Raw genomic sequence first — 24,662 nt, forward strand, 5'->3', positions numbered from 1 at the left:
ATCACTTCTAAACTTACCTAAGCAGAGAACTGAGGCATCGGTAATGATAAATCATCCCCAGTGAATTCAATATCGTACATTAAACCAAAAGGATACTCTAAATGAATGTGGTTCACGGAAAAGGTTCATTCGCAGTAGCATTAGCTAATTTTGATTATCGCTCAAACCCCCTCAACGTAAAAAGAAAGAGTAGATTGATGCATGTTTTCAGTTATTTTTTTAACGATATGCACTGGGAGAAAGATACCTTCCCCGACAATGCTTATTTACGAAACTCTTTATCGCAATTCAGCTCAAGTTGATGTCTATCGCCATTAACGAATTTACATAAGAAGGAAACAGTGATACATTTACTTAATAAGTAACCAAATTCTTTTTTGTTTTCTCTATTTTATAATACTTTGTTTAATTTTTGAATGAACTAAATAGTTCTTTTTCAGCTCTCGACAGTAAAATCAGAAGGAGACGTGGATGATAATATTCAATAGATTATTGATCAACAATTTGTTTGCCTCAGGTATTGAAAAATATACTATATATCCTAATATATGACAGAAATGCACGCCCCCGTCGGCTAAAAGGCAACTGCAGTCTTCCTAAATCTTAGTAGATATATCTATAGAAGTCAAACTCGGAAGACAAAAAGGCTTAATCGTTCGCCTTTCAAGGTGTTTCGTGCAGCCCTTTATCTTGATGATTTTTGCATGGTTAAAATTTCTTCTTCATTTCGTTGAAGAATCCTTGAAAGAATTACGGAGTCATTTATACAATTCCAAGTTCATCCATTTCTTATTCAAAATAAAAACACATATCTATATGATTGCTCTCCCCCACGCTTCATTACAAATATCAGTTATTCACGTCTTGAAGTTTAGTAGTCTCCGTGGCGTCTTCAGCGGTCGTCTGAATCGCAGGTTTTAACAATGGTTTCGCCGCTCCTACTTTTTCTGAATTTTGCTCTTTCAGACCCGACGGTTCACTGAGCTGACGTCGATTCATAAATCCTTTCAACTTAGAATTGCCACATTCATTTTGATTGTTCCTTTTGGTGGAAGACGAGAAGCGAAAGCCTTCGACTTTTGGCGATTCAGGAGTTGGCGGTGGGGTTGTTGAATCGGGACCTGTGTCATCGTAAGAAGAAGACCTTTCGTATCGTCGTCTTCGTTGGGCTCTCTGTATGTAAGACAGCATGTTTCGATCCTAGACGTACTCCTTTACTGATCACAAAAGTAAAATCCTCAATAATAAGACATTTCATTAGCATATTCGCGACGATGAATATTCAATCGCCCCAAGTGTTTACTTTTAAACCAACCAATCACGAGGAAGACACAACATAACACAAGGTTCTTTCTTCCTTTCCTTTTGTTCTATTAAAGGGAAGTTGCTCCTATCTCTCTTAGCGCATAACAGGAACGTCATAATAAAAGTAGAACAATAGTTAACCAGAGCATGGCCTTCAGGAATCCAGGTACCCAACTGGTATTAATAACATTTCAAATTGGTGTCTTTATTAGAAATAATGTTAAATTGAAGCACTGACATGATCAGAAAGAAAAGATATTTTGATGAACGAAGTAGGTGGTTGCTTTTGTCTGCAATCAAAAGCTCATTTGCCAATATTCAATCACGTTCCAGATCGTTCGTTGAATAATTTTCCAACCGCCATGTGGTCTTCTTTGTAGAAATTATGCGAAATAAAAACATTAACTATTTTTGTGAAGACTGCAAAAAACCTTACGTCCATTGGTGAATGTTATAAAGAGAAAAGAAAGCTAATACAATTTTCATATTAAAATTTGTGTCTGCTTAGCAGCCGCCCTTAAATTATAGTGTGGAATAAAAAATAAGTAAAGCGGAGAAGAATTGCTCGTATTTTGGCTTTAGCTCGATGAGTTGCATGTGTTAAGTTAATTGAATACAAAAAGTGAATGGTTTCTAAACTATTTTAAAAAGCGCTTTTTTTGTAAGATGAAATATTTGACTTTTGTGAACAGTCATTTTCTTGCGGCAAAGGAACGAACGACATAAAAAGTTCTGCTCTTACCATGATTTATGTTTCGAGATTTGCTTTTTAGCATGGGGATTTGAAATTAAAGTGATTTTTGAAAAAAAAAAAAAAACATTTAATTGTTTTTCAAACATCGCCTCACTCAAAAAGCAACATCTCTCATCATGCAAAAGATTAACGCTCAGCAATAAGTTCAATGACCAACTAAGCTACAGCTAAGCTAAGGTTCATCGACATCACATCCCTAATATGAAACCAAACCACAAGTAAAGGCTTGTAGAATATATCGATTGAAAATATCGCTTGGGGGTGCATGAAAACATACATCTTTACGTTCTTTGTCTCACTGAAACCAAGTGAGTATCATCATTATGTTTGCCGATATGATTGGCAAGCTTCAATTTATCACAAAAAAGAAATCTAGCCTAAGGCCTATGTTAACCTATACGACGAAAAATTTTAACCACCAAAAGGTCCTATAAGGGGGGGGGTCTGAATTTTTTAAGCAATACTTTTCAGCTTTAATATTTATATACGTTGAACATTGTCCCTTTTTATACAGAAAAATATTCTTGACAAAAACAAAAATGCATCCACGCAAAACAAAACATTAAATTATGAAGGTCGATACTGATAGTTGTGAATAACAGCCTCTAAAATAATGATGAACTTGACTGGATCATCGACTCGGACAAAGATGGCAGCTTCTCAGTATCCATTTTCCAGATTGAAAGACATTTTTGTTTATTGAGGTCGGGGGTGGGGCTCTAAAAACTTTGGGGTTCTATAAGGGGGGGGGGGGGCACCGAAAAAAATATATACAATGAAAGGGGGGCTCTGAAATTTTAAGTTGTCTTGAGTAAAAATCTTCCCCCTCCTCAGTGTATTTAATGAACACTCCCTAAAGATGCTTTCTATTTAATAAACAATGAAACAGACGCCCATAATACCGACTAGAAGTTAATCATTAGTTTTTTTAGGAGTTACTGTTATCAAACTGGACAATACTATTTCTATTTCCTATGATTACATTTGATATCCCTGGGAGGGGCTAAGATAGCGAGATGTCTTTCTGTCACTTGGCATTTGAGGATTTTCTTATAAGCCTTTTACTTTATCTCTTAGCATGCCCTTGGCTACTGCATTTGTAGCATTAAAAACCTCTTCTTCGTTGTGATTAATGTGCTTCGGGGTTAAAGAATATCCATTTGCCACAGCGTTCTTTTTATATTCGAAAATACAACGGGCTGGTAGTTAGAATAAACCATCTACGAGTGAGTGATTGCTTGATTAAGGTGATAGTAGTACATGTAAATAAATTATTTCATTCTTAGCGCATGAAAATAGTTTAACCATTACTATTCATTTCATTATATGACAACTATTTTTTTTTTTTTAAGGAATGAATATTAAAACAGAGTATGCCGCAATAGAGATATCAGCTGGAGGGCATTGAGAACGCACCAAGACACTCTATCTCATTTAATCCGTGTATTGCTCTAGACTATTTCCTTTCCAATTAATACACAGCTTTCATGCGCAATTTTTAGGGGTAGTTTACTGATCTGATCTAGGGGGATAGAAAACCGTGTAAAAGTGAATAATATTGAGGATATGTAAAAAAATGATTTAAATGTGATTACAGATAAAACCTTGAGATCTGAGACCACTTCTCTTTGTCCTTTGGAGATTATTAAGGGTAAAAGATGAAATAAATGAAAGAATTTCGTGCTTTATTTGTCGCCACTCTGGCTCAGGAGGTAAAGAGATACGGTCAGACTCTCAAAAACGCGTAAGAACAAAGTGTCTTTTCGTGTTTGTATCAGATTACTTACTCCCTATTTTGAGTTGATACCTATTTTTGATTATTTTTTTTATCTCCTCACGCACATTAACGGCTGCCATTCCTAATGGGGAACAATTCTAATAACTCTTCCAATTCACATTAAGGAGAGGTTTACCTTTCAGGTAAACTAATGCCTACCATTTGCCTACTTATACCTAACCCGAAAAAAAAGGATCAAATACATGTATCAGATATGTACAAATACATAAAGAAAACAAGTACGGAGGAGAAGAAGAATATGCATGTATCAGACAAATAGCGAAAATGGGTAGGGTTAATTGTAGGTAGTAACTGTAGGATAATTTTATTATTATTTTGAACGTCATTCTCCAGCGGGTTCAGACTTGTGTATATCCTTTTTTAATAAATAATAATTTTTTTGGGCATGAATTTCTGGCAACTACGAGGGCTAGAAAGCCTATTTTAACCTTCTTCCTTTTCATTCGGAAAGTTCTACCTACCCCTTGAGCCACGCCCACGCCGCCCGCGTGCACGCCCCCTTCCGCTCCCTCTCCCTGTCTCCCTCCCCCTGACCTTCACACTACTCGCTACTGGTAATACTTTCTCCTCTTCTTCTGATTCGCTATCTGAAGTTGTCGAGTCCTTTGTCTCTGATTGATTTTGTTCTGTAGTCTGGCTGTTTGTCAAAGCACTTGTTTTTATGTTATCATCTCTATTCTGGGGTCTAGAGCTATAGTTTTTTGATATTTTACCAGTGAAAGAATTACCATGCCCTAAGTTTGAGGTCGAACGTTCCAGGACTGATACGATATCCTCATCTTCTTCGCTGTCCATATGAAATAGACACGGGTCTGAGACACTTTTTGGGGATATGCCCGAAACAGTTACATATTCCTCGGGAGATCTCGTTCCACAGGGTTCCCGTCGTCCTCTGATGGACTCACTCGTTTTCGCGCGCTTTCGGGGTCTAACATCATCTGTATTTGTATCACGTTTCGAGATATCTTGTAGTTCCACCGTAGTACATGTAACCCGTTGATGTTTTCTTTGTTTAGAGCCAGAAGGGCCCTTATCACGTGCCTTATCAAGAGGGCGTTGTTCTGTGTGTTTCTGCTGCTTACCGGAAGTAGATTGCACAGCCTTTCCGCTTGAAGTCCCAGGTCGCGCGCGGCCAGCCTCGTCCTCGCTACTGAGCCCGCTACTACTTGAGTCGTATCGCATGCGGTTTATCACTCTGCGCACGCGCTTACTGTGTTTTTTCCTCGTCTCCTGAAATTTGACTTGGAAAAACTTCTCCATGGTTGTCTGTGACTGGAAAAGGTAAATATATTAAATGTGATAACAGAGAAAACCTTAAGAACTGAGATCCCTCTCTTTGTTCTTGAGAGATTATTAAGTGTATAAGATGACATGAATGAAAGAATTAGTCAATTTTCGTGCTTTATTGTGTCGCCACTCTGGCTCAGGAGGTAGAGACTCATAAAAACGCGTACGAACAAGTGTCTTTTAGGGTTTGTATAAAATCACTTAAACTCTATTTTAAGTTGATACCTATTTTTGATTATTTTTCGATCTCCTCACTCACATTAACGGCTCCCATTCCTAATGGTGAACAATTCTAATAACTCTTCCAATTTACATGAAGGAGAGTCTTACCTTTCAGGTAAACTAACGCCTACCATTGAAAAGGTCAATAAATGAGATAAATGTGGCCAAGCAATAACTGGTTTGCGTTCTTACTGGCGAATCCACAGAGTTCCCCCCCCCCCCCCCCCCCCCCATTCGAACCAAAATTCTGAAAGAAATATAGAAATAAATAGGAGTTTTCCCGCTATCGAGAAATTCTGGGTCAATTACTGAGGGATCAGGCGAGGTTTGGACAGGTATTAAGATGATTACCTCGTTTTTGTTGAGTTCTTTCATGACAGGAAGCATAAGTTCATCTGTGCGCTTTGATGTCCATCCGAGCTTATCCGACGCAAACGTTTTCATAGTCAAGGAATATCATATCTCTCTTAAGGCTGGTTTTCACTAGGACGCAAGCGCAAGCGTAAGCGCAAACGGAAGCGCAACACAAGTGAGAATCGGTCAAACACAAGCGCAAGAAAAAAAATCAAGCAGTTGCGTTTTCTTGCGCTTGCGTTCTAGTGGTGGCGGAAAATTACGTGCGTTTCACTTGCGCTTACGTCCAAATGAGAACCAACCTTTATGTCACCATGGTCACAATGAGACCACTCCAAGTGTCAAGCGGTTAACTTCCAATATATTTTATGTTTCAAGATATTTATTATCCTCGAGGGTGGATAGCCAAGCGAAACACATGGAGAAATAAGGCCTCTGCTGCAGTAGGTTTGATCAACCAAAAAGCACGGTAGAGGTAAACAGAAGAATAAGCGAATTACAATAAGTGAGTTTCGGCAAACTCAAGCCAAAATAAACATAGAAGTGGCTGCGCTCGTCACCAGAGCGACAACAGATCCAATATCTCAATGGTATTAAATAACATTTTCTGGTAGACTTTGTGGCTAAATTGTAAGCGCTGCACTGAATCAGTTGCTTTTTGTTGTTGTTACTTTACTGTTAAAATACGGTAAAATAACAACAAGAGCATGCGTGAGTTTGTCACATGATCTGTTTAAAGTCGCCTATTTACAGGATCAGCACCACAGTACAATGATTTCCAGGAATATCTTTTAGGTGTTCAATACAAAACGAATAAAAAAGCAGGATGGTTACAAAAATCTCCACACCTTGTATTACCCGCGTATGATAAAGGATATATTCTGATCTCATGCAAGTCAGGTCGCGCCCACTCGAAACGATCACGTGATTCATCTACAACAGGGTCCGTATAGGCATCATAAACTTCACGAGATGGGAACCCTGTGGGCAGCGCCACAGTTCGCTGTGAAAAGGGTAATGCAAATTCAATGTGGTTTTATTTTCTGAGGTATAGTACTAAAAATAATAATAATAATAATATCCTAATCGTTGGGGTATAACATAATGCATGGATAAGTATATTTTCTAATAAGGAGAGTTTTCAGTTTAGGGAATAAACCGTCTAGCGAGTCGAGGGTATCAAGCCGAATCGGAGGTAGTTCAATAAGGGGACGAGAATCAACCCGAGTTAAAGGGGAATTTAAGAGTGCATCCAGGAGTGTACCAGGCAGGGGTGATACATGCCATCTCACCGATTTCAATGAAACTTGGTCAGATTGAAGTATCCACCCAACAACTCAAACTGCCGAAGTGGTTCAGATTTTGGAATAATCCGGGGGAGTTATGACCACCCCCCTGGTTTTTGGCCATCAATTCGGGAAAATCGCCTGAAATAAGCATGAAATGTTGACTCCACTCCTGATCACGGATTACAAGGGAATTCCATGATGTTTTATGTGAGTAAAGATCCATCCTTTCTTGATTCACAACCAAGGTTTCAAATCATTTGGAGTGACAGGTGCCAATCAAGGGCTACACGTGTCTACCATGTCACGCATGATTTCACTGATCGGGCAAAATAGCTCAATTTCAGTGTCAAATATCTCCGATGCGCAACTTTCTTTTCACAAATTGTTTGTACCATTACTCAAACTCATCTTCAAACCTAACAAATCCGTAATAAAATTCTCTGGACTTGGTATTTTTTCCGACAAAAATTATTCTAATCACCTTACTACTTATTGATTCTGGTACATAAAAAAATCAAATTTCACATTAAAAAATATTGCAGTAATGATTCTTGGGCTACAATTAGTAGCCTATATGTTTTAAAATGATAGAAGATATAAGTTATGAAGTTCTGTGTTGACTGAAGGTAATATCCGAATAAATATCCGTCACAAATTATGTACGTTACTGCAACAATGTCAGTTTCAAATCGACATTTTAGTAAAAAGCGCATTTGTGCCAGTAGTGCCGGTTTTTTCGTTCAAGGCTACTGAACTATTTACTTACAAGCTCAACATCATCTTGTCTTGCTATCTAATACATCCTTCTTGCGCTTTTCAACGACTGGACCTAAATATCTTCTTTGTGCAAAATCGATAAATTAGTGTAGTGCACATCGGTAAATCGGTGCACCATCTTTTTGTTAAACATCTTGTTTCTGAAATACAAGTTTCTCGTAGTACATAATCAAATGTATGGCTTATAATAATTTCAAAAAGCAGCTTTCTTTATAAACAATAAGTACTAGGTGAGTCAACACCAGGGGTCAACACAAGAACAATTCACTGATCATTGCGTGACAGCATTGTCACTCAATGATCAGTGTGATTGATTGTGTGAATGATTTGTGACTGAATGTCTACCAAAGTCTTGTTGACTTTGGTAGACATTCAGTCACAAATGGTGCACAGCCGCGCGCATTCGCAGTATTTTCATTTTTTTTTTTTTTTTTACAGCCAAATTCGTTGTTGCGCGACCTCTGCGAATCCAAAATCCTTGTCTCGTTGGGGAATAGCGCGTAGTCAGACACAAGCTTTTGGGGGCGGTTTGTCTTGTTTTGATTGTTTGGTTTGATTGACTAAGTTATCCTATACACAGGATGTAGCAAAGAGCGATATCATTAACAACCTAACCGCAAACCAGGTTCTCCTGATAATGAATTGGGCCATAAAATTTGTACCTGCCAGTTCAGAGAAACATAGCGAGACTCAGGCGCCTACCCAGGATTGGCTGAGGGGTGGGTGCGCGGCCATAGGTAACAAGGAAAAAGCCTAGCGTTTGAAGATACCTTAATAAGAAATGACCCACATTTGGCCGCCAAGGGGGGTGCGCGCGCACCCTGCGCACCCCCCTGTGTACGCGCCTGAGACTGGTATGTTAAAAAAAGGCAAATCATAGCATGTGACCGTAGCGATTACCAAGAGTATGGATGCTATTGAGGTAATATATACGTAGTTAAAGCAAACTAGATTTTGACTTACTTTCTACTTGTTGATAGATGGTGAGCAGCAAAAACACAAGCTTTCGAACAAAAGTATTGGTAGAAAAAGGATGCTTTGAAAAGCTAGGGGAGTATACTACGAGTAGTATTCTACGAGCAAAATAGTCAACACGGCGCTACGCCCCTCGTTGATTAGTTACTCATAGAAAACTCAACTCTTTATGTTCGTGTAACATTTTACCTTGCTACCATGACAACGCCGCATTAACGAAGGAATTCTCAGAGCCCGTTGTACATAAATCTCATTTGGTTGTTATGATCGTATGTAGCCTGTCGTTATATGGGGGGGGGGGGGGGGCATATTACACGCACAGCACACCACAAAGAGAAACATGACAGAAACCAGCTGTAAACAAAATGTTCTGTCCATAAATTACAGTGTGACTAAAGTATGTATTATTTTTACTCTTCTGTTTCATACCACAACGTACATACGTGCATTTGAGGAATGTACACAAAACTAGTTTGCGGTTGCTTCAAGAATAAAGCACACCCTTGAAACCCTTGAAGCTGCCAAACCACACCTCACCAAAGCGTTCCTCGGGCTGTTATCATTCTGCCTACCTTGTCCTGTCCCTGCCCTCCATTGGGAAGCGTGCAGGCATAAACGTAGCCAGGTATGATTTTAGTGACCCACAGGCGGGAAAGCATGTATGCGACAAGCGCACCGCTACAGTCAAGAGCCACATTCGAAGGTTCATCAACGAAGGGAACGACATAAAATGTGCAAAGGCGTGAAGGTTGCAATGGAGTCGTATGGTGGAATAAAAGGATGCCTGGCAGCGGTTGCTAAGGTCAACGAGGACAGCCAAACCATGAAAGCCCATAAAATATCCAGGCTCTTATCAACTTCTGCTTTGAGTCTAGAGATCTCCGAGCTTGGAAAGCCTACAATGTAGGGCCTGGTAAACGTTTTACGCCAGAGCAGCTAAGACGGTTCGGGCCAACCCAGGGTGCAACACGTCTAATTGTCTGTCTGCCATTTGGTAGACTGCAACAAACTGGCATTCTAAGATCAACAGTCCACAGGCAACCTCGTCAAGACCAACCACTCCCTACTCTCCTGTCCAGAAGATGGATGTATAAAGACATACCCGTCTTTTGAGAGTCTTCAAAACCACCTGGACACAGGAAAGCATCTGATACGACAAAAAAGAGAGTCTACTTACGACACACTATAAAGAAGAAGTGGGCATAAAACGACAAGGGAGATAACTGGTAGCTACTTGCATAGGGTAGTGCCAAGTGGAAACGTCGCCAAGATTGCACCATCTACGTCTAGCAGCCCTGTACGCCAAGCTGGTTGGGCGCTCAAGACAACCCATAAGGCAACAAGATTCTATAGCGACTGCTATAGATGTCTGTGCAAAGATGCAATCAGCTCATGATGCAAGCAGCAATAAACTGTTCAAAAAGGAAGGGAGCTTTCCGCAGATCAGATTGCTCGATATTTCAGCCGATTGTCCGTTCTTTATAGGAGTGGGCGACTGGCCATTAATCAGGCAAATCTGAGTCCCGACCAGGACAAAGAGGACTTTGTTCAAGACGCTGAACAAATGCAGACAAGACTCGAGATCCAGAGAGAGCTAGAGCTTTAAAGATACACAGCTATGTACTGTCTCTAAGACATTCACTCCTTGCTGTTTTAGTAGTTTATTCACTTTGTGTAGTGTCAGGCTGCTATTGAAATGAGTTATAACGTCATGAGTTACATGGCGCAGCTATATTACTGATTTTTGTCTAAAATTCCCAACTGGAATGGCATTGTTAGCATACCTTGTCCCTTTTTCTAGCTTTTTTAGGAAATTCAGTTTACTGACAAATCAAAGATGGCGCCAGCCTTTTTCTTGTCCATTCTTGATAATGTCACGACCCCCTGCAGCGCCCTAATATATGTAGATGTGGAGATATGCGTTGGCGTGTACGTCCGAACCGAAGGTTAAGGTAGTTATTGCCGTTATTATATTAATAGAAGAATAAGGTCGTGAACAACTTTTAAGTAAACAATTTGATCCCTGGTAACTGATATATCAGATGTTTTGCTTATGTAGAACAAAATGGGATTTGACATTCCCCCATTATTGTTGTAACCATGGCAACCCAGTTCTTAACTTATTCTTAACGTATAATTGTCAAACATATAAGCTGCGAATTGTTGCCAAAGAATCACAACCGCTTTTTTTTATAAGAAATTCGAAATTTTCTACATACCATCATCAGTGAGTAGTAGGATGATTAAAATAATTACTGTTTGCAAAAAATATCAAGTCCCGAGAATTTTATTACGGATTTGTTAAGTTTAAAGATAACTTTGAGTGATGGTAAAAACAGTTTGTGAAAAGAAAGTTGCGCATTGGAGATATGTGACACTGAAATGGAGCTATTTTGCCCGACCAGCGAAACCATGCGTGACATGGTAGACACGTGTAGCCCTTGATTGGCACCTGTCTCTCCAAATGATTTGAAACCTTGGTTGTGAATCAAGAAAGGATGGATCTTTACTCACATAAAACATTATGGAATTCCCTTGTAATCCGTGACCAGGAGTGGGGTCAACATTTCATACTTATTTCAGGCGATTTTCCCGAATTTATGGCCAAAAACCAGGGGGGTGGTCATAACTCCCCCCGGATTATTCCAAAATCTGAACCACTTCGGCAGTTTGAGTTGTTGGGTGGATACTTCAATCTGACCAAGTTTCATTGAAATCGGTGAGATGGCATGTATCACCCTTGCCTGGTCCACTCCTGGATACACTCTTAAGTATTTGGGGAAATCAGAGTTACACGAAGTTCGCGTTATAGGGGTTCCATCCTAATTTCCTACCTGTGCTTCCGCTTAGAGGGAAAACTCACCAGCTTTGTTTTTATTTTGGTCTCGTGCTTGGTGACACCATTGTCCAACGCCTCATCATACCATTTCCTATAATTCATTATTTACAGTCAAACATGGAGGTAGAAATAGGCAAGAAAGTAACTGAATAACGGTACTGTCACTAAAACGGTAAAGGAGCAAGATGTTTTAACGTTTTAAGGAACAGATAACTTTTGTTGAAATGTTCGGTTTTAAATGAAAAGATCTTCCACAAAACCATTTTTTTAATTTCGCATAAATTCATCCACAAATATACAGTAGAGGTATGAACTTATTCACGAAAAAAGAAGAGTAAATTTGCATTAAAAGCATTGTTTACCTTAGTTCCTTGAGTGCAGCAAATCCATCTTGGCTGAATTCATGAAGAACCTCCATTGCGCTAACCGCCCCTAGGCCTTGAGTCACAAAAAAGACACACAATCATCAACATCATCACCATTACAATCTGATCATTCATACGGGGAAGAAGAAGAAAAATAATGCGTCACAAGTGATGAGAAAGAACAAGGGGCAAGACGTGTATAGAAGTTTTACCTTGGATCCCTTCGGTGTAATCGCTTCCGGTGACAAAAGCGTCACAAGCGATGAGAAAGAACAAGGGACAAGACGTGTATAGAAGTTTTACCTTGGATCCCTTCGGTGTAATCGCTTCCGGTGACAAATGCAAGCTTGATCATCTTACTGCGACTCAACGCTACAAGACAAACGCCGAACAATGGTCAGGTACCTAAATTACGTTGTACCGTTTGTTGTTCTAATAATGTCGGCCTAGTCTTTTGTTGATCCGGTTCATAATGACGTCGGTTTTGTTCAAAATGAGTGTGCCGTGTTCGTGTACGATGCGTTTGAATTTCGTGTTGACACGAGTGCCGGACATATGTCGTAAAAACGTCGGCTCTCATAGTGATAATATCGGAGCCAATCGCACAGCTTGCATGTCACTTAGTGCAAAGCTGTCGGCAGGACTCCGGTTTATGTACGTGGACGCTACGACTCGCAATCGCACTCGAACAGCGAGTACAAGGTGCTTACCACGAAAATATGTATTGTTGTTTTGACATCTATGAATGTTGTCATAGTTACACTAAAGGAATTCTACCCCCACTTTGTCTGTGATTCCATACCCCATTATCTCTTAATTCAAACACCTTCTTTTCATACCTACGCCCCTGTCTATGCTATCGCATAGTTCTGGTTGAAGATATTCTTGAACATCCATTCTCAACCCTCCTTCTCTTCTCATTACTCTAGATCCCATTCATAACTAGATTCTTGTCCATGCCAACACCCTTCTACCCTGGTCCCAGAGCCTCGAGCGTCTCTCTATTCAGTGGCCAGCGAGGTTGAAAATACTCAACTTCGCTGGCCACTAAATAGAGAGACGCACGAGGCTCTGGAACCAGGGTAACACCCTTCCGCTCTTTTCATACCTAGTCCCTTGTCTATATCTTCGCAAGTGTAACACTCTGCGTGCTTGTTCTGGTTGAAGATATTCTTGTACACCCTTCTTCCACCAAAGAGAAACACATCGCTGTCGTCAGTGATGGTACCATCTGTCTGTCCAGTCATGTCCAGGAACGCGCACTGAGCCTCGGCCTCCATGGGACTAACCAGGAAGGGAACACCAAACAGGCGTAAGAGCTCCTGGAAATCGCAAGTGCAGAATGAGGTCATTTTTCTCAGACAGTACATTGAGATGTTTTTGGGTGAATAAACAGACTACTAGACACGGTGTACCTTGCCTTCGCTTTCCAAAAGAGTGGGGTGACTTTCTTTGCAGAAAGAAAGCACTTGATCATCGAGAAGCCTCGTTTCTAGGCATGTTCCACGGAGGGCCGGATTGCTCATAAGCAGTTGTGTAATCAATACATGTTTTGGCCTTTCGAAAATCAAGAACGAATGCGAGGGCTAAGCGCACTCAAAAGCGAAAGCATACCAACACCACAAAACAACGCGAGCACATTTCCCTAATGTCGAAGTTTGTAAACATATTTAAAAAAAAACAGCTGCCAATGCAAATGGAAAATGACATGCAAATGGCAAGGCTGACCGCTTCTAATTGTTTTTAAATAGCTACACCCTGCGCGCAGGGTTGACTGGGATACCTGAGATATGCAACTTGTTTGTGTGACATGTATGACAAAGATTTTACTGCCTACTTAGGATATAATAAAAATGTATATATAATCTTGTTTTTATTGTAAATGCAATATCACAACACTGGGGCAAGAAAGGTAAGAGCATCATCTCTTCAAGACTCGACGTGGACTCCATGAAACTAGACAGGGCTGATTGTCCTATCTTCAAATACACCAGAGTTAGCACCGATATAAGATTATGGAATGCTGAAAATGTGTTTTAAAATAGTTATTTCTTAAACATTTCTTTGGTTTACTTCCCTCAATGTGCTATCACTTAGGGGTAAATTTATTTTAACACCCAAAGTGAGTCCTATGGTATTAACAATATCATTTTATTTAAATGTATTATTTTATTTATGTAAGTTAAAAGTTAACAACATTTATTTATTTTGTGGTCAAATGAGAGGGCTATAGAATATCCAGACTTGATTGAAATTAGAGCATAAACATATTTTCAAGATCAACAACACTACAAAATATTACAAATCTCTAGATTTTATTGAAAATGTTCCATAAAAATAAAATGACATTCAATGAGGGATAAAGGTATTTTAGGGAAATAATAAAACTTATCTAAAGGAAGTACCAAATAATTTTCATAGACTTACACACTAACATGACTACTGACATGTTTACCTTCTAGTACAAGAATTTTGACGCTTATTAAAAACTCGATATTCTGATGGTACTTGTCTCAATTTAAGTTACACATATGCTGTACTTTATTGAAATCGACATGGTTAAAATAATGACATTTAAGAGAGATCAAGAAAGAAAACAAAATTCATCTTATGTGTAGCCGGTCAAGTGTCCGATGTAATGTATAAGTAGATGAATCGACCACAGACTTACCAACCTCTCAGTCAGTCTCCAGTCAATCCCAGTAACTAGCTCGAATATTTTCACGATTGATCACCTCCTGTAATTGTCCTATAATTGTCTTATATCCTAGAATAAAGGTCACAATAAGCTCTCATTGCTTTGTGATGTGTATTTATTCAGAATAAGCGGTATTTACCGCTTATTAATTGAGGCTATGGTAAAATATACAGTTATTAAATCGCGAATCGGGCCTTCAACTGCACAAATAACATGGATCTAGGGCTGGAATCTCAAATGCAAGATGGCAGCCATGACACAGTTTTAAATTATACAGAAGGATTCTGGTAACTAGGCATTGCAATGACGTAGGAAAGTAGGTTAGATACTTCGTTTAAGAAAAAGGCCTGTGTAAGGTCGCAATGAGTACACTAAAACAAGAAGTTTCAAGAAGAACAAGGGTTCTTGGGAATTGCATTGTGAAAATCGCGAGAAGACAGAAAAAAACAGTTGCATTTTATGACTACCACTAATAAAGATGATATATAAACAATGAGGTCAATCTAAAACGCAATCCATCCTAAAATAATAATAATAATAATAATAATAATAATAATAATAATAATAATAATAATAATAATAATAATAATAATAATAATAATAATAATAATAATAATAATAATAATAATAATAATAATAATAATAATAAAAAGGTTTTATTTTGAGATAAAGCACAAAACAATTTTTGGATATCTTAAAAATGCAGAATAACTGGACATCACATTGTTACTCCTGGTCATAAGGGATTCCTGTGTGCAATCGGAATGCGTGACAACAAAACATATAACTATCTATTTATGCGACTAAGCAGACACTTACGTAACGTCTTCTCTAGGACCTGAACAACACTAGGTTATCATACGACACTCCGCCACACTACCTGCCCAACTATGATGTGGCTTGTAGTAATAGCAATAGTGCTAGCGCTGGTCTATTGGTACGGGATGTGCAATTATTCCCTCGTTTCTCATCTGCAAGGCCCTGAACCATACCCGTTCATAGGTAACATCCCAGACATCATCAAGAATGGAACATTACATAAGACGATCCACAAGTTTTACAAACGCTACGGTCGTGTTTATAAATTCTGCATTGGTCGAACTCCAACAATCATCGTGAATGATCCGGAGATTGCAAGGCAAATTCTCGTGAAGCAATCGGACAAGTTCCCTGATCGGCCATTGTTTGTGAAATCTGCTCCACCAATGGATAAGAATATGTTTGTTGTGCGCGGTGCGACATGGAAGCGTATTCGCACGATTCTAACACCGACCTTTAGCTCATCAAAACTGAAGCAGCTGGTCCCTATCATAGAAAGCTCGTCAAATATTTTGAGTGATATCATCGAGAAACACGCTTCTAAAGGTAAGTGTGAACATGCAGGTCACCTTTTACAAGTACACTTATTTTTAAAGTTTCAAAACTTATAATTACCATGATTGTAAAGTTATTTTCGTGAATATCGAAAATGCTTTGTGGGTTTTTTTTTGGCAATTTAAAATAAAAACACTTACTGGCACTTACGTAAGATAGTGTTTAGTTACGGTTCATTTGACCCAAAAGGATTAATTAATTCACAAAGGATTCAAATTGCGTTTTAATCTCTATAAGGGTCAAACAACAAAACAGACAAAGCCGCCATTTCCAAAAATGCAATCTCCTTTGTGCTTTTCAAAAATGAAGTTAAAAAAGAAATTTGCGAACTCTTTCCCGATCTCACATTCGATCTTAAAGAATCACATTTGGTTTCTTGACATTTGCTATAAATAGCTTTTTTTTTAGTCCCATTACTAAATATTTGTTCCACGTACCATCGTTTGATCCATACCAAAATTATCACTTGTCTCACAGGCAAGAGCGTCGACTGCTACCGACTCTTTGCCATTTTTGCGCTCGACGTCATTATGAAGTCGGCATTTGGCTACGAGACAGACGTGCAATCCAACCCAGACGATGAGCTGATCCGACGAGGGCGAGAAGTGTTCAAGATCCCGCTATGGAAGCGCGCATTTTCCATGTTTCCATTCGCCGACAGAATAAGCACTCTTTTGAAATTGAACGCGGTGCAGAATACCGATTACTTTCTACGGATGGCGCTTGATATGATCCATTCAAGGCAGGTTAAGGGCACGACGGGGCGGCGAGACCTGTTGCAGCTTATGCTTGAAGCTCATGATAGCACTGTAAATGGCGCGTCCAAGTTATCGGACGAGGAGCTTGCGGTACAGGCAACGGTCTTCTTGATCGCGGGATTCGAGACGACAGGGAATACACTATCCTACACAGCCTACTACCTCGCAACGCACCCTGACATCCAAGACAGATTGCTGGAAGAGCTTGATAAGGCGCACGACAACCGCGGGGACACGTCGTTGTATGATTTCTGCCTCAGTCATGAGTACCTTGACCGTGTCTTGTGCGAAGTGCTGCGACTATGTCCTCCTGCCTTTATGCATCTTCGCCACTGCGATCAAGATTGCGTCATTGAAGGTATACACTTCCCAAAGGGGGTCGACGTGAGCGTCGCCGCTTGGAATTTGCACCGTGACCCAGAAGCATGGGAGTACCCAGAGGAATTCTACCCGGACCACTTCACACCTGAAGCTAAGCTAAAGCGCCATGCCTTCTCGTACGAGCCGTTTAGCATGGGGCCACGACAGTGCATCGGGATGAGGTTTGCTCTGACTGAGTTAAAGATCTGCCTGGTCACCATCTTGAAGAAGTTTAAGCTGGAGCGTGCGCCGGACACGGCACCGCTGGACCTCGAAGGTGCGTTACTTCTGCAGCCAACGCAGCCAATCATGTTGAGGATACGTAAAAGGTGATTCAAAATGGGCCATTTAAGAGCCATCATTGAGGGGAATCCAGAGGGACATTACTGATGTTTATGTCGAAGAAGAACAGACATTAATCGAGAGTTATACTGCTCGAGTAGCTTTAGGCATCTGTATTCTCTGTATATAGATTTTAAGGCCACATCCTTTATCACCAATACGTCATGCTTAACAGCTTCCTGTAATCATTTTATGGCACTATTCAGCTTAAACGTATAAGACTTACACAGCCAATAAGCTTCCTGAGGAACGCAAAAATTAACCCGGAATGTAACATTCCTGTTTCCTGCTTGACTTTCAATTACCTACTTTTATTATTGCATTGCCGGTAAAATGCTAAGTGCAATGATGTTTACTGGCTTTTTATATAACTAATCACAAAAAAACGATCTGTTAAGCACGTTTAACTTTTAACTTCGGAAAAGTGAACAATAAATTTAAAAGAAAAACGTTTTTCTGTAGTCACTGACGCATAAGATCATTGCGCATTTGCGTTACCTGGCTCTCGGTCAGGGATAACTCGGCAGTGGATCGGACTTAGCTGGCACTCCATCGACATACCCGTAATAACTCTTGTTTATGTCTTTCGGTCGGCACCTAGAGACCTCGGCACTTTAGAGACCTCGGCAAATGATTGGTCTTACCTGGCTCTCGTTTATTTGTCTCCCGGTGCGTATTTCATAAAGACAGACCTTGGCAAATAATCGCTCTTAACTGGCTCTCGTTTATTTGTCTCCCGGTGAGTATTTCATAAAGACAGACCTTGGCAAATAATCGGTCTTACCTGGCTCTCGTTTATTTGTCTCTCGGTGAGTATTTCATAAAGACAGACCTTGGCAAATAATCGGTCTTACCTGGCTCTCGTTTATTTGTCTCTCGGTGAGTATTTCATAAAGACAGACCTTGGCAAATAATCGGTCTTACCTGGCTCTCATTTATTTGTCTCTCGGTGAGTATTTCATAAAGACAGACCTCGGCAAATGATCGGGCTTACCTGGCTCTCGTTCAGCATTTCCGTAGAGACCTCGGCTGACGCACGCGCCTGTCGCGCTCTTTCCGACTGCAGCGTACGCTGCTCTCGATTCAGGTTTGTCTGCACCTCCTCAAGATCTCGCTATAGGGACATTAACACATCAAGAATATCAAAGCTGTCAACCTGCTGTACGCGGTAGATGGCTTTTGGCCGCGGAAGACTGGACCGAGTGGCTAATCGGGCGCCTGGGATCAAATGCGGCCAGCCCAGAAAGTCTCGTACAGCAAATAAACCTACTACCAAACAAAAGTGTTGGAATTATACACACACGTTTTCAAGAAGGCGCAAAACTTTAGCGATTATGTATCTATTTTTATAATATTTTTTTGAGTAGTGGTAAATATAAAAATGGCTTAGTTTTCCAGAAAACAGCGGACGTTTTCGTGTGAATTTAACAACTACCCGGCTCCAAGTCAACATCATATATTTATCTCGGTTGGCAAACTGCGCCACGATACAAAAAGCAAAAACGCACCTTTGACACACCAGCAAACTCGGACTGTTCGGGCATTGGTCTGGAGATACTTGGACGCCGGCTTGCTGGTTTATTGGCGTCAATGGAGATTTCAGCAGCAACAGCTGACCCATGGGTTTCTGGCTCGCTATCCGACTCAATCATACAAATCTCTGCAGTTTTAGTCAAGTCTTCGGTTAGGATTTCGGTTGGCGCAGCGTTCGAGCTCGCAACATCTTCTTGATTTCTAACAGCAAAAGCTACTGGAGGTTTATCAAAGGCAGACTCTGCTTCATCCACAATAGAATTGCCAGCGCTGGCGACGATATCTGAATTCGCTGCACTCTTTTGGTCTATAAATTCGGGTGTGATAAATTCATTTACTTCCCTATCGAATCGAGCACCTGTTCGCTGCTGAGGTACTGGTTCTCCATCACTAGACTCCGAACTCGCTGTACTCGACTCCAGGTGAAGGGAGAATACTTCAGCCTCATAAGAACCTCCGTTACTCAACTTAGAACTGTTTTCATTATTTTCGAAGAGAACATTGCTCGCTACATCTTTGCTGGTTTCATCGTTTCTGCAAGAGGATTCGTTAAGTTCTATGTTTATAGCACCGTCCTTTTGCACCATACCGTCTGCGATATTCACTGAGAGATCTTCTGCTTCAGCGCTACTTTTGGGCTTCTGCTTATCGTTGAAAAAAGCAGTGACAGTGGTGACGGTAATATTTGTTTCTCTATCCTTACTCTGTTTAATTGAATCTAAATCCGACTCCTTTTCCATGGATACAGGTTTATTATCTTGTGATTCACCCTTCTTCGTTGATACATTCTCAACGTTAACTCGTAGATCCGTAGACTTCAACGGTGCTTCTATTCTGTTTCTACGCTTTGCTATTTCACCATTAACTGTCAAATCATCATTTTCGCAAGAAGGCTGATCAGATGGAATATATTGTTCTGTCATTTCCTTAGCTTGGTGACACGTTGTGCCATCGCTTTGGAAACGAAACGAAGCTTCGGGAACCTCAACAAAAGGTGAAGTGGCCTCGGAATCACTGCTCTCGATATGTGGTACCTCGAAGGTCGGTACTGGGACCGTCGATGGTTTAGAAGCCTTTTCTAGATACTTCGGATATATGTTTGTAGCAATCTTATCATCTTCTTCTTCCCTAAAGAATCCGCCTTCTGTCGAATTGTCTATTAGTGAACCTAAAAGAAAGAATATTTTAATAGTATTGATGTTTACGTAAAAAGAGGGTTATTCTACTATTTCCAAGAGCTGAATAATTAGATCGTTTATCCACTTTTGCCAACGAGTATCCTTTTTAACAAATATAAAAGAAATGCCTTACTCGATTTCTTCAAAGGTTTTTAAAACTAATTGGCATAGTAAATCACTAATGAAACCCCGAATATGTATGTATTTAGATTTTAATCTTAATACTTAAAAGTATTAAGATTGTATGAACAAGTAAAATTTCCCCACCTTGGGCATGATCGCTCTTTGGTCCCTTCACCAGGACGTAATGCCCAGTGTCTTCAGACACTATCCGGCTCGATTGAACACTTCCCTTGCCTGCAATACCTGCTACCTCGCCCGAGGTGCGCATGGTCATGTCCTTACGCAGCTGGTCGAGTTTCTGTGTTAGCCTGCCCCTCTGCAGTACGCCTTGAAGTTGGAAAGATGAAAAATCTGTCGCTTCCTGAGAAAAGGGAGCAGAAAGGCGAAGGTTATGAAGGAAATTGGGAAGACAATAGCACTAGATAGTATATACTGGATGGTAGATAGAACTGGTACTCAGAGTCCTAGGTAGATCTGTCTGACATAGTGTTAGCAAGCACCGAGATCTGTTCTCAGTATTTCATTGCTACCCCGTGTATTCTTTAGTAAGTAAAACCATTCTATTTGTGCCTAAACAGACACCATAAAAATCACCATACGTCATGGTGGTACACCTGTGGTTTAGTAGAAAGGGAGCTCGATCAGTCATTATTTATTATTGTTGTGATAATATACCTTACACTCATCTTGTACAGTGTGTTGTTCATTCCCTGTTATTTTCACCTTGGCAATGGTCGTATTATATCAGTGGAAATCATTCCAGTGTATTTTTAACGCCCTGGGTTTGCTAAGCTAAGAGGAACAAGTATTTACTCCTATGAAAAAAATGGCCTGACCTGAGATCGAGCCCAGGTCTTCTTGATAGAGAGGTAAAGCTATCACATTGCTCAATAAAAATAAAAAGTTTTGTATTATAAGAATACTGTGGTCACCTACATCAGGCATGTCTTTATGGAAAGTCCATCGTCGTGACTCCTTCATCTCAATAATAAGCTCATGCTGGATTTCTTCAGGCAAAGACTTGAAGTCTTCCGAGTTCACATCAATGGCGCTGGGATCTTGCAGCTCTAGCTGTGATAAAATTACTAGCATGTAGAGAACATTCGCAATAAGATGTGTCTCAAAAGACTATCGAAAGGGATCATTCTTCTCTACAAGCCATGCATTAGTAGATTCATATAGCGACAGGGTAATGTATTCAACTGCGTATAAGACACACCCAGAATTTCGAGCTCAAAATAGTATAAAAGTCAATATTTACATGTGTAAATCTTGCATTGCGTGCTATAATAATTCAAGAAAGAAACTGTCACTAAAAGCAAATTTGCCGTTAGTGAACTATTCAATAGAACTAAAACCAAAGTGTTACCATGAAGAATAAGGCCATGACTGTCCTTTATCTTACTGTACGTGTTACTTTTGAAAAGCACCATTGGTTTCAACTTCGTTCCACCCAAATAATAAAAAGTGGTATTCTGCGTATAAGACGCACCCGAATTTTGAAGGTCATTTTGGAGTGAAAAAAGTGTGGCTTATACACGGGTAAATACGGTACTGCCCCACTGCACTCAGAGGTGCCCTCTTACATTGTTGCCCCCTCCCTAAAGGATGACATTATTTGTCACTGTATTTGTCACTTGAAACTGTATTTCACATTTTCCCAAATGGAGTATAGACACTATTACTACTGTAATCACCATATAAAAACAGTTATCATACATTTTACCTCCATGCTATTTTGTGAAAGGTATTGCTGGAGCAATGGTGAGTCGTCAGCTTCTTCATCTGATGAGCTAGAAAAAATTAAATGGCCTACTGTAGCCTTAACACCACATGACTAGCTATGAGGTTCTCCTGCAAAAAACTACTGTATGAACATATCTGACTTAGAACAAAGCCATTAAACGCTTACCTGCCATGCCCTGTGACATGTTCTGGCAAAGGAGGTAGCTCAAACAGATCTTGCTCTGCACTTCTACTGCCCCTCAGAGTTGAATCACTGCAATAGATAAAAATTATATCTTTAGAAATAAATGTAAGTAGCTGTGCACCCCCCGCCCCTCCCCAACCTTCCCTGTCAGATTCCCCAGTTGAGAATTAATCTAATTTTCCTTAGCTATTTACACTCTTGAGATGTACAGATAATTGACACAGTGGCCTACCTTTTCTTCCCAGTGACAGCTTCAATGGCTTTGCCTTTGAGAAAGTTTTTAATGATCTTTTCAGCTGCTTTGTTAGAGCCATGTTTGGCCTTGAAACGTCTTTCTCTTCTTGCTTCCTGATAGGCAGTAGAGACAAAGTGTACATCAAATATACTAATCAGTTATTTTTAGAGTAGTATAGTCTCTATAAGCTGAGTTAAAATCTAAGAGGATCAGTGACCCTCCATAAGAAATGCTAAATATGATTTTAATATATTTTTTTTAACACTGTTGACATGAACAAATAGAACAAAGGATCTTTTGATTAAACAACAAGAAGAGACAATGATTTTTTAGGTAAAATCCCACAGGAGTTTTTTTTTTCCTGCAGACAAGTACACAACGTGCATAATCATTCTCCGTGCACATAACATTTACAATAAATTTTCTAACTTGTTCTTCCCTTGGAGGAAGATAACGTTACTTTTCACAGCGGCATAGCCAGGGTTTTTAACAGGAGGGGGCCCAAAAGGGACTTTCAAGGTATTTTCTCCTGTATTATTAGATAATTTCTCATACATTTAATGTATTTCTGGCTGCTAAAAGGGGGGTTCTAGGCCACCCCCTGGCTACGCCCCTGAATCACAAGCCCTTACCAAAGTTTTTTTCTTCAGCACGGGGACCCCACCATCAAACACAAACACAGGTTTGACTCTGTAGAACAACAGCTTACAGAGACGATGGAACAATACAAACAGGTGAGCATTAGGCACAGGGTTCCCAGATCCATCCCTCATTCCCTTTATGGCTTGGTTCATCAGGATACTGGCATCTTTGTGAAGCTAAGGATTTCTGTTGCCCCCATGGTCTCTGTGTCAATAGTTCATAGGCTTTTGGTCATGTGTCTTTAAAAAGTGAATAAGTTAGGTTTATCTACCACATTGTCTTTACTGAAATGGCACTTGAAAAGCACTGTTTGGCAGACATCATATAATATTATACGAATTCAAAATAATATTTACTGTATTCCTATTTTATACAACTAAAAAGCCCAAAACATGACCTCAAAAACTGTTCACCCAAAACAGGGCTCGGATTTTGCAGCAATGACAAAAACATCAAAATAAAAAAATTGTAGGAGTAGAGTATGTAATGCATTTGAACTCAAATTAAACAGATCAAGACGTAGTCCATGCTTCCCTCCCCACAGGACTAGTCTTCGGCTGCGCAGGAGACTAGTCAAGTATAAAAAAGAACGATTCATCTAGAAAACGAGGATATCTCTGGATCGATTATAGCAAAGATAATGTTTCAGGTCGGTCGAGTTCTACTTAAATATGGCGTCATGGAGCTAACACTCCCTTCCCCCCGCCATTGTCCTTTAGAAATAGAAATATCAACTGCATAAAAGGATACCAACAGCAAGCACTTGGCCCTGTAATGATTCCAGTGTGACCGGTTTTCCTACAGGCTCCAAAAGCTGCCACAGTCCTTTGACCCCCATATCAGATTACCGTTTCAGAGTTCACGCGGAAATTTCATATCAATTATCTAGCTCTGAAATAAGCATATTTCGGTAGGAATAGTGTAAAAGTATTCAAAAGAACATCAAAATACATAAGGATGCTGTTCACCGTTCATCTCGTCCGCCATTTTATAGCACGCGGGCATGGCTATTATGAACTTCCGCTGACCGGATCGCTCCCCTTCGAATCTGCGCTTCCAACCAAAATAAGCCTTGATAATGGGACAGGATTATTGTCTTGAGAGAATGACGTTTTTAGAAAGTGAAAAAGTGCAGCAAAGCACATAAAAGCGAAAAAAAATGAAATAAAACCTAATGATCGGTCGAAGGTTTGCAGGTTTGTGACCCCTGCATTACCACCATATATGGAATGTTATGAGTGGGTAAATCGGGGTTTTCCCAACGCCCTACTCTCGTAGGCACTTCCGGTCACACATGATAATCTCGTGCGAAGGGAGGGCTGCAACACGTTCTAGCATGGGTAGAAATCATCCCGAAAATTCTGTATATAAATAAAGCTGAGCTCGCTTCCCACGGGTTTCTGTCATGATATAAACTCGCGGGAAAGATCGATGTACAACCATAATAGCCCGAGTTTACACTCTGCGCCGAAACATAAGAAGACACAAATTGAGTCGTTTTAAACGCTTTATTGATTGAAGTTC

The 24,662-nt window shown here is 40.0% G+C and overlaps 2 protein-coding genes across 5 annotated transcripts; one reads left to right on the forward strand and one right to left on the reverse strand.

Moving 5' to 3' along the window:
* Positions 1-200: 200 nt before the first annotated feature.
* On the reverse strand, positions 201-24,338 carry LOC5517309 (DNA excision repair protein ERCC-5). Of its 4 annotated transcripts, XM_048732496.1 has the most exons (17): positions 24,107-24,338; positions 23,889-24,029; positions 23,129-23,304; positions 22,494-22,609; positions 22,244-22,330; positions 22,058-22,124; positions 21,268-21,402; positions 20,476-20,692; positions 19,006-20,198; positions 18,492-18,611; positions 13,074-13,287; positions 12,269-12,337; positions 11,963-12,038; positions 11,625-11,691; positions 6,599-6,723; positions 5,718-5,802; positions 201-5,129 (listed from the first exon to the last, which is right to left on the reverse strand). In XM_048732496.1, the coding sequence occupies exons 2-17, from the start codon at positions 23,974-23,976 to the stop codon at positions 4,311-4,313; spliced, it is 3,654 nt and encodes a 1,217-aa protein (XP_048588453.1). In that variant the 5' UTR covers positions 23,977-24,029; positions 24,107-24,338; the 3' UTR covers positions 201-4,310. The 4 variants fall into 4 exon arrangements, with proteins under 4 accessions (XP_048588453.1, XP_032243238.2, XP_032243237.2 ...); XM_048732497.1 differs by lacking the exon at positions 201-5,129 and adding an exon at positions 5,389-5,493 and having other exon boundaries at positions 23,889-24,338; XM_032387347.2 differs by lacking the exons at positions 22,058-22,124; positions 22,494-22,609; positions 23,129-23,304; positions 23,889-24,029; positions 24,107-24,338 and having other exon boundaries at positions 22,244-22,319.
* On the forward strand, positions 15,457-17,946 carry LOC116621525 (cytochrome P450 3A16). Its single transcript, XM_032387348.2, has 2 exons — positions 15,457-16,028; positions 16,515-17,946. The coding sequence occupies exons 1-2, from the start codon at positions 15,554-15,556 to the stop codon at positions 17,486-17,488; spliced, it is 1,449 nt and encodes a 482-aa protein (XP_032243239.2). The 5' UTR covers positions 15,457-15,553; the 3' UTR covers positions 17,489-17,946.
* Positions 24,339-24,662: the final 324 nt, after the last annotated feature.

Source organism: Nematostella vectensis, chromosome 9, assembly GCF_932526225.1.
Source record: "Nematostella vectensis chromosome 9, jaNemVect1.1, whole genome shotgun sequence".
NCBI classification, from domain to species: Eukaryota; Metazoa; Cnidaria; class Anthozoa; order Actiniaria; family Edwardsiidae; genus Nematostella; species Nematostella vectensis.